Source organism: Anser brachyrhynchus (assembly GCF_964034855.1).
Source record: "Anser brachyrhynchus genome assembly, chromosome: 23".
Lineage (NCBI taxonomy): Eukaryota > Metazoa > Chordata > Aves > Anseriformes > Anatidae > Anser > Anser brachyrhynchus.
In genome coordinates, this window is record NC_137716.1 from 5,012,458 (window position 1) to 5,022,830 (window position 10,373).

Sequence of the window (10,373 nt, forward strand, 5' to 3'; positions counted from 1 at the left end):
TTTGAAACAGTTTGGCTTTTAGCTTCGAAGGACCCAGTGACAATGGATTAACTCATGTATGCTTTATAGAGTCCGTCGGAAGCCTCTAAGTGACTGAGTTCCTTCTAAGCATGAGGAAAGAGAGCTCCTATTTTCTCTTCTCTACGTCACCTTTGTTTGAATAGGTGTTGTATTACTGCACCTCCTGTCACGCTGCAGTTGTTGCTGTGCAGCCACCAGGACAGTCCCTCCCTTTGGGAGGAAACATATACATCCCTCCTTCCCCGGCTATTCTGCTTTCTATAAATAAATGTCATGCAAAACTGGTCAGCTGGAAGCTGCTCTGGCTTGTATACAACCCTAACAGTCACACTGAGTTTGTCATGACTGGAGAAATAGAGAAAGCCACAGCAGCAGACCGCAGTACACTCCGCAGGATTGTTTGCGTGCTTTTTTTCTTAAGCTTGCTGTGCACGGAGGGCAGCCAAGAGGCTCGCAGGTTATTGGGAACAACCTCCACGTAAGAGCCGCAGCCCTGTTTCAATCACAGCAGCAAGTTCGCTCATCCCACGTGTTCAGGGCCCTTTGCTGCTGCTCACCCTGGAAAGCAAGCTTTGTCACCCAGGCCTTGTTTCCACCAGAATGCACGTGTGTTGTGACGCTCTGATTCTTGCCCCGTTTCTCTGTGAACCCGAGAAATGCTGACACGGTATCCCTATCTTTATGCTCTGGGCCACTTACTTTGTAAACACCGATCAGATGTCATTAGGAGGCTCCAGAGAGCTCCAAAGATATCCACAGAAAGGCACCAGCAACTGGCTCCAGGAAAGCCCTGGGTGACTTTCTCACCCTTTTCCATTTCTAAAGAAACCTTTTTTTGGACTGCTTTATTGTCAAGAGAAGTGACCACAAGTAAGGGATTTTGGTATGTTATTAAAAGAGATCAGAGCACCTCTTAGGCTGCAAGAGCAAATAAAAGGCAGACATTTCATTCATGGAAGCGTACAGAATGGCTCCTGGAGAGAAGTGTGCTACAGGAGGATCTGTAGCCCTCAGTGATAAAACCCCATTCTTTGTCCAGGATAATTACTCAGATAACAAAATCATCCTTTCCCACTGTTTCATTTACATCAAAAGATAAAGTATTTAAGGAAAGGTGTCCTTAAAGTGTCAGTGTTAACCTTTTTCAGGGGAAATGTTTACAGCTGCAGTGCAGATTAGCTCTTCCCATGAGGAAATTCAGATGAAACGAAACAAACCAAGCCTGCTGATCACAAACGCCCAGTATTACCATATCCACAAGCGTACCATCCCTAGGAAACAAGCAAGAGCTGAAAAGAGAGGCTTACCAGCAAGAAGTCCAAGGCACTTGCATTCTAGCAGCCATTTTTTTTTATTATTATTTAAAGTTAAGAGCGCTCATCAGCTCACAAATTAACAAATTCCATTCCTGCAGTTTAGATCGTTTCAGCCAAAACGAGGAAAAAAAATAGAATGCAGCTAAACTATGTCTGCACTTTACATCTCAATAAAAGTTAAACCTCCTTGCTTTATAAATAAAAGTTATAGTTAACACTGCAAAATGTCATGGCAGATCTACAGTATCTTTAAGGGCAGAGCACTGGATTATTGAGGCTTATGGATACGCTGGCTTATAAATACACGTAGAGAAGCTTCAGAAGCATATAGTGCATGGTTGTTTATCAGGGTTCTGCACTCCCAATCTTGCCCTTTCCCAAAGCTCTGAGGCAGCTGCTTCACCCTCCGCTGTGCTTTCCATTCTGCCCGGGGCCAAAATATGAGCCACAGGGTGCCAAAGCCCAGTCACTCCCCCTGCAAGAAGATAAAACTGCTGGAACAGCGTCGTGTTTACCACCACTGTTTACCACCAAGAAGGGTTCTGCTAATGGAGGCAAATACCTACGCTGAGACTACGAATTTAAAGAGAAAAAAACAAGTTGTGTGTGGATTCTAATTAGAGAAAGGAGCTTGTCCGAACAGGAGCCAAATGACATTCCAAATTCAATCCTTGAAGTAGCACCATCCTCAGTGAAGTTACAAAAAGAGTCAGAAGCCAAAACCAGATGCTAAGAACCCACCCCGTGTAGAGGTCTTAGAATGGGATAACAGAGCCCACTGGGCTGGCACCAACAGTCTCAGAAGGCACCTGTAACCTGCATTTCTTTCTTGCTTCCTCCTCCAGACCACCCTCATGCAAACGTCCCACACTCACTCACTTGCTTTAAAACCCCCCCGAGCACCACCCTCACTACAGGTACCTCCCATCCTAGAAGGGCGTGCATGAGCACATCCTCAAAGATGGTTCAAAGTGCACGGGTTTGGCTCTGAAACCTGGCGACATCCATTCTGCACAGCTCAGCCTGAACACCTGCTGGGCTCTGGAGCTGAAGGACCCCACGTGGGGGAGTTAACGTGTGCAGAACGGGCAAGGTAAGGGCCTGAACTCCGCATCGGTACCTTGTTTCTAAGGTCGCAGTTTTTCCTCCCCGTTCATATAAAACCAGTATCTATTGATGAAACTATATAACCAGAACTGACCTTACTACATCTTACAGGATTGAAGTAGTCTTGCAGCATAGATAGGGCCTGGCTCTAAAAGAGAAAAAATAACCCAGGTTTATGCACAATCATTGAAATCTCAGGCCTTTAACACCACTTGCTACGTGGCCAACCAAGTAAAGAGGGGAAAAAAAGTCCTCAGCATACCCAGCCCTAGTGTCATGCAAGGCAACTACCTCAGCAGAGAGTAAGCCACTCGGCCATTAGACTTTTACTGTACCAAATCTGAGAAGGGAGTGGGGAAAGAATTAGTTAGAAGGTATTTTATTCCTCACTTGCATTCCTATCTATTCAGTATTTGGGATAGGAGGGGCTAGAGCACATAATGTGATGTGTAGCTGCTCCAAAGCTTAACGCTGTGTTAATCCAGCACTAATGGGAGAGGCAGCAGGTCCCAGGGATCTCCATTTTCCTTCCTTCTCAGGATAAGACAGTTGGTATGGGAAAGGGCAGGGGCTGCAGCCTTCTCTGGATACAGTACACTGGAGATATCTAGTACCTGAAGATGACAACAATGAGGGACAGCCACGAGCTCGAGCCTCCTCCTCCCCTACCCCTGCACACGCCAGCTTGATGGTGACAGATGAGGACAAAGCTCGCAGCCCATCTCAGCACAGCGACGGCCTTCGACATCCAGACAAGGATGGCCCGAGATCTCAGGCTGCTCTACCTCTTCGGGGTGAAACAGGTGAGGGGAAAGGCTGGGGGCTTCGGCTCTCCCACCCTAGTGCAGTTCAATGAAGGCTTCCAGTTCCTCAGGGATGAAACCCTTGTAGGGAATCTTGTGCTTGTCCAGGGCGCGAGCAGCAAGGCACTGGAGGGTGATGTAATTGAAGGGCTGCATCATGCTCTTGGTGAGCAGCTTCTCATCCAGCAGCTCATAAGCAGTCTGCTTGAAGGCATTGGTGGCGTCCATATGGGCTCCAGCCTCCATCAGGGCACTCATGATCAGCGGGCAGTTGTTGCGGGCAGCAACGTGCAGCGGGGTGTTGTTGTCGTAGTCACGGCTGTCTGGGTCAGCCCCGCACTCCAGAAGCAAGTTCACGACATGGAGCGAGGGGAACTTGCCCACTGGGTAACGTCCCACTGTCGTGGTATCTTTGTCCACAGCCATATGCAAAGGAGTGAAGCCATTCTTGGCCCGGGGGCTGCACTTCAGCAGGCGGTAGATAGTCTGGCGCTTCTGGTGTTCCTGCTCTGGGGTGCACTCCACCTTCTCCAGCAGGAAAACCAGGTGGAGGATAATGGCCAGCGTCTTGGTGAACTGTGCTGAGTCAACTACGGGGTCCTTGCCGTGTACGAGCGCCCTCTCCACCTCCCGGACGCCTTTGCTCAGTACTCCCATGAGATCAGAGAAGCCCAAGTGGGTAGCTAAAGTGCCTTTGGAGCGGTCCTGAAGCACGTAAGAAAAAAGCTCAGCAAAGGAAAGGAAACTACTGGCAGTCATCGGACTAAGAGGCTCCAGGTTGCCTTGCTGCATGTCCAGAGCATACTTCCACAGGTTAATGCAGCGTTCGAAATTGCCAGAGTCAGCATAAACTGCCCCTCGGTAACGGATGTAATAGGAAGTGTCTGGGTGCGAAGGACCCAAGATGCGCTCTCTAATCAGCAGTGCCTGCATGCGCATCTCATCTGGATCAGTAATCAAGGCTTCCAGTTCCTCCAGCGAGCTCACTTCCCGTGAATAGTCGTAAGCCAACACCAGCTGCCGGGGCTCAGGCTTAGGTAGGTACTGCCCGCCCTCATACCGAAGCTCCATTGCCCTTCGCCAGTACTTGTGCGCTCCCAAAAGGTCACGTTTCTTATCCACAAACGTGGCACCCAGCAACTCCAGTGCTTCCACAGCAGCCTCTCGAGTGCAGAACACATTAGGAACCTGCTGCTCATCCTGACTGGAAGCTGAGGCGCAGCATCTCTCACGCCCCTCTTCTTCGCAGCCCTGAGGAGTTTCCCGACCGGCACTGCTGCACCTCTGATGGCTCCCACCTGAAGCACAGGTCCCGTTTTGGTTCCCTGCCACCTCCTCTTCCTCCTGCTGCAGCCCGCCCTGGATGAGGTACTCCACAATATTGGTGTGACCGGTGACGCTGGCAGCTAGCAGAGGAGTCATGCCATAACCATCTTTCTCCATGCGAGCTTTGGAGCGGAGCAGTAACTGCAGGATCTCCAGGCTGCCAGACTCGGCGCAGTCGTGCAGGGCCGTGTTCCCCTTCACGCTCCGGCGGTTGACATCAGCCCCCTTCTCTAGCAAGTAACGTGCAATCTCCCGGTGCCCTTTGTAGCAAGAGATCATCAAACACGTGTGTCCATGCCGGTTAGCTACTTCCAGGTCGGCCCCACGCTCCCCGACTAAGTAGCGCACGATCTCCAGGTGCCCATCAAAGCAAGCAGCCCGCAGCGGCGTGGAGTTGGTCAGCGTGGTCTGGTTCACCGAGGCGCCGTGATCCAGGAGGCTGCGCACCACCCCCAGGTGCCCGGCCGCAGAAGCCGCCCATAGCGGCGGGGCCCCCTCGATGGTCTCTCCGTCGAAGTTGACGGAGCCGCCCTCCTCCACGCGGGCTCCGCAGTGATCCAGCAGGTACTCCACCACCTCCAGGTGCCCGTGCCGGGCGGCGATTAGCAGCGGGGTGCTCCCACCCCCGGGGCCGTCGCCACCTCCGGGCCCTGCCGTCAGCGCCTCCAGCTCCTCCCGGCTCCGGCTGCCCAGCAGCTTCTGCAGCAGCTTCAGCTTCCCATCGCGGGCCGCGTTGTACACGGCCGTGCGCAGGTCCATGGCGACGGGGGCCGCGGCGACCGCACCGGCGACCGCACCGGCCACCTCCTGGCCATGGACCGGCTCCTCCGCGCCCCTAGCTCGGCCCGGGGCAGGCGGTGGGCGAGGGCGGCCCCCGGGGGACAAGGAGCCGCTACGGGGCCGGAGCCATCCGGCCGGACGCCGCTCGTCCCGCCACAGCAACCTTCAGTCTCTTCGCCCGGCCGCCATCTTAGGTTGTAACGCGAAACAAAATGGCGCCCGAGCGGGGCCGGCGGCGGGGCTGGAGGAGGAGGATGGGAAATGGAGTCCCGCGCCCGGAAGGACCCGGCCGGCCCCGCGGGAGCTTTACCCTGCTGGACTCCGTTTCCCGGCAGGCAGCGGGAAGGGGGATGTCGCCGGCGAGGAGACCGGTGCCGGGACCCTGCGCGGGGTATCTTGGGAAATGTAGTCCAGCCGGGCCCAGAGGGCAGCCCCTCCCCGGGGATCCAGGGAGGGCCGAGCCGCGTTTCCCAGCGCCCCCCGCGCTGCTGGGCTGCGGGGCTGCCGGGGGAGGGGAGCGGAGCGCGAGCGGCGCTGAGGGGAGGCGGCGGGGCCGGGCCGGCCCTAAAGAGGCCCCAAAGCGGCCCGGGCGGGGCGCCCGGCCTGGGGCTGGGGGAGCGGGGCCGGTCCCGAGATTTGGCAAAAAGGCCCCGCTGGCCGTGCCTGGGGACCCCGGGAGCTCGGGCACGGCGGCCCGAGGTCGCTGTGCCAAGCAGAGGTGCGCTTAGCTTTAAAAAGCGTTCTGTGACATTCCAGGGGCAGGTTTCATTGTAGGTTTTATTTCTGTTAAACTCCTTGAAGTGATCGAACTCCGAAACGGCTACACAGCATGCTAGTACAGCACCAGCCCGGCACATTTTTAAAAAGGGTTGTAGTGTTTTGAGGCGTGCAGCTTGTTTGCTGAGGAGACGTTCGCCTGGAGGTAGCAGAGCTGCCTGTCCAAGCACCACACACACATTAATTCCCCTTGATCCCTGCTGTAGGACAAGATGTACAATTTTGTACATTCCTGAATGGTAACGCAGAACGAGGAACAAATATTTAAGGCAATAGTTTAGATTAGTAAAGCTTTAGTTACCAGCACCTATTTTTAGGGCAGAAGTTGAATTTACGGTGTTCTAATCTTTATATGGGGAATTGGCACAAGGTTTCTCCTGTTGTGTTTTATTTATAGCTGTTTCTTCTTTCCAGGGAAATAAGATTAGTCTCATTATTTCCATTACTATTACTCTGTCTATCATTATTATTGTTCAGTCCATCCATCCTTCCACCCATTTAGGTCTTGTCTGGAATTACCTAGGATTATCCCGCTAATGCGCGTTGCCTTCACACAGAATATCATTTTTGTTGCTAAGAAACTGCTTTTGCATAACAGACAGTGTGGGCCTAATTTTCACTTCAGCAGCTGTTAAAGTCAACGGCAGCAGCAGGTGCTCAGCGCTCCTGAGCCAGAGCCAAAGTGTCCATGGCAGAATTCCCACACAAAGTCTGACCGTGCATGCGAGCGTGTCGTCGTGCAGCGTGCTTGGGGACAGAGCAGCTTCATGTTTAAAAGAAAATGAGCAAAGGTGTCCTTCCATCTCCGGTGTGTGCATGCTGTGCAAGTGCAGCTTTCTGTATGCCAGGACAGAAGCGGCTGCGTGCACTGGAAGCTGTTTGAGACTATTCCCGTGTCCCCTCCGCACACAGATGTGCAAATACACATCTATGTTCAGCTAAAAAACATGTTCTCAAACATAAATAGCTGTCAGCAATGAGTTTGGGTGCACGTGGTCCATTTTAATATTAACATGTGAGGCTTCATGAGCGTGTCTGTGTGCATAGCTGACTACATGTAAATGTCAAAAAGCTAAAAATGTGAGCAGAACGTATGCATGTGTGGCGTGTACCTGTACACAAGTCTGTACACCTGCTTGTGCACGTCCGTGTGTGAAATCCACAGCACTTAGGCTGTTTGTACTGCAGCAGGTCAAGGCGCAGACACAGACATAGTGACATTTCCTCTCCCTGCGATCTCTTTCATGTTGCTATGGTGATCAGATACACTCTCACTTTTATCTGAAGTATCTATTAACTAAAGCTTCCTATTAATTTCCCCTCCTTACAATGAATACGGAATTCACCGGAACACCAAGTAAGCTTTTTAGCTCCCAAATTTACATCAGAGCCTGCCCCCAGTTCTTGGGTGAGCTGTCAGAAACATCACAGGATAGAAGTGCAGCTGATAAAAATGTGTTTTTATGGTGTTGGTTTTTTTTTTGGTTTTGTTTTCATGAATGAAAAAACTGTTTAGTAATGAAAATAAGAATAAACAGCACAAGTAGTCTCTCAAAAGCCTCGTAGATCCTGAGACGTGGATATGCAAGAGCTGAGCCACCGTATCTCACCCCTGAGCCAGCTGTAAATGGATTATTTGGTCTGTGAAGTCAAAGAGAGCTGAACGTGGTGGTGGCCAGCTCACATCAGCTTGCCTTGAGTTGATGTGCTGCAACAGCATCATCCTGAAAAGTCTGGGGCAAGATTTTGGCACTGAGGGGAAGAAACAAGAGGCTCTGATCAGATTCCCTTGTCACATTGGTTCTCCTCCTTCCTTTGGCTTCTCTTACTGAGGTCACCACCAAAAGATCAATGTCCCAAACCAGGGACACCAGCTGAACACCTGGCACGGAAATAAATGAAGGACTAGAAACTATCACGTCCCTCATCTTCAGAGTGTGTCCTCCACAAGGCCCCGGAGACTCCTGTGAAGGTTTTGTAGGGTAATGCAGATAAAGCCCCAGCCAGTATTCTGAGAATATAGAGGGAAATTAAATACCCACCGGAGGAAAAGAAGATAAAAAATGAGACGTTTTGACAAGGCTGCCAGATTGTGTGGCAGGAGGGTTAATTTTTTTTTGAAACTGCCATTTCATATTCCCTTTCAGACAAGCTGAATTACACAGTACTGGCTGCTGGAGGAGTTGCATAATTTTCTTCACAGAAATAATGACAGGGTACTTAAAAAAAAAAAAAAGCAATTGAATGGGTGGCTAAAGTGTTGGGCAGAGACTTAAGAAATCTAGGCTGAGATCCTACCTTTGCTAGAAACTCCTTTTGTGACCCTGGGCTGGTCATTTAATCTTTCTGTGTTCTGTTTCCCTGCCAGTAACATGGGAATAATAACTCTTCTCTGTCTTGCTTATTTGGATGGCAAACTGAGTTTATAGGTGCATCTTCTGTGCTTTTGGCAGCCAAAGCCAAAGAGTTTCAATTCAAGCTAAGGTGTGTGGAACAACAATAATACACAAAGTAGATAATAATAATAATAAAAGAGCTTGTATATGTGATCTGGAACACTTTTAGCATGAAAGGATGAAGAGTTCCTAATCCATTGTTCCATATCTCTTTCCTCAAAAATGTGGAGAAGTTTGAATCTGTGCTAATAGTTCCAAAGGCATATAAATAATTTAGGAACTAAGTCCATGTTGTTTTGCTGAATCCCTGAGTTACTTCTGAAACTGTGAATCGATAATTTAGGTACCTGCAACATTTTCTGCAAGGTCTTTGTGCTTAGCCTGTCACTGCATTGAGGGTTAACAGCAGATTAGGGCAAGAGTCTCATTTTTTCACAGTTTAAATTTAGGTTTAAATCTAATCTTTTTTCAATCTCTTCAGCTTTTACAGGTTTGTCTAATTTGCAGAAGTCAGAAGAAGATGGTCTTTTGCTGCTAAGTCCAGTGAAGACAAAATCTTCTGTATTTTTAAGTAACTACATGGGAAATTTGCTGTACAAAGAGAACAATTCTAAAAATAGTGAGAAATGGCACCATGACATTAGCAGGAACAATGACCCAATACCCAACTTGCCGCAGGGGCTTTTGTCCTGTAACTACCTTCATCATTAAGGCTTGTGATGACATTATTTTCTGTGCTTATATAGGGCACGAGGCCATTGCTACCTGGAAGGAAGGATTTTGATCAGACTGCAGAAGATGAACAAGCAGGAGAGGTATGTTGAGTAACACTAAATCAATGGAGTTTCATTTACATTAGGCACCAGCCTGGCAATTTCAACATTAATGGTTGCACTGCTGCCCTCTGAATTTTTGTAGCTTTAATATATCAGTGGGGGAGTAAAAGAGAGGGAGAGTGTGTCGCTCATGCTTGTGATATGTGGGTCTTTTCTTTCATGCATCATCAATGGATAGCAATTTGTACAGCTGTTAAATTCCTTTAGCAATAAATTTCCTGGGATAAGTATTGCTCTGCTCCTACCTCACAGATTATCTAAGATGATAGTAACAAAAGTGTCTTTGGATCTGGACCCTCTTTATTTCAAGCAGAAAGAATGAAAGACTGAGACAAATGGCAAGGTAGCAAGAGCATCAGATTTGGACCTCTGGCTGTGAGGACTGTAAAGACTTCATCAGATTTGGACCTTCTGGCAGAACCTGGCTGCGAGGACTGTAAAGCATGTTCGTGAACCACAAAGCAGACTGATTTGGAGGTCAGTGACTGTCTTCATCTTGCAGACATTTGCTATGTTGCTGTACTGCACCAGCTCTACAGCTGACTTTCCAGATACATTTCTGTTTTCAAACTAAATGACTTAGTTTAAGGAAAAGCCAAAAGAACTTAAGTTCCTAAATCACCTAGGCAGTAATCAAAGAATCATAGAATTGTTGAGGTTGGAAGAGACCTCTGGAGGTTACCTGGTCCAGTCCCCGGGCTCAAGCAGGGACACCTAAAGCTGGTTGCCCAGGGCCATGTCTAGATGGCTTTTGAGTATCTCCATGGATGGAGACTACAACTTCTCAGGGCAACCTGCTCCAGTGCTCGGTCATCCTCATCGTACAGAACTGCTTCCTGATGTTCAGTCAGAACCTCCTGCGTTCCAGTTCGTGCCCAGCGTCTCTTTTTCTGACACTGGGCACCACTGGGAAGAGCCTGACTCTGTCCTCTCTGTACTCTTTCTTCGGATAATAACAATGACAAGTGTGCAGTGCTGAGCACACAAAGAAAATGCTCTACAGCACCACCA

General features: G+C 49.6%; 1 protein-coding gene across 1 annotated transcript; it reads right to left on the minus strand.

Annotated features, from left to right (window-relative positions):
• Positions 1-1,356: 1,356 nt before the first annotated feature.
• FEM1A (fem-1 homolog A) lies at positions 1,357-5,332 on the minus strand (the record flags this gene model as incomplete). The annotated part of the gene is made up of 1 exon (XM_080566151.1): positions 1,357-5,332. The coding sequence occupies one exon, from the start codon at positions 5,330-5,332 to the stop codon at positions 3,284-3,286; it is 2,049 nt and encodes a 682-aa protein (XP_080422277.1). The 3' UTR covers positions 1,357-3,283.
• Positions 5,333-10,373: the final 5,041 nt, after the last annotated feature.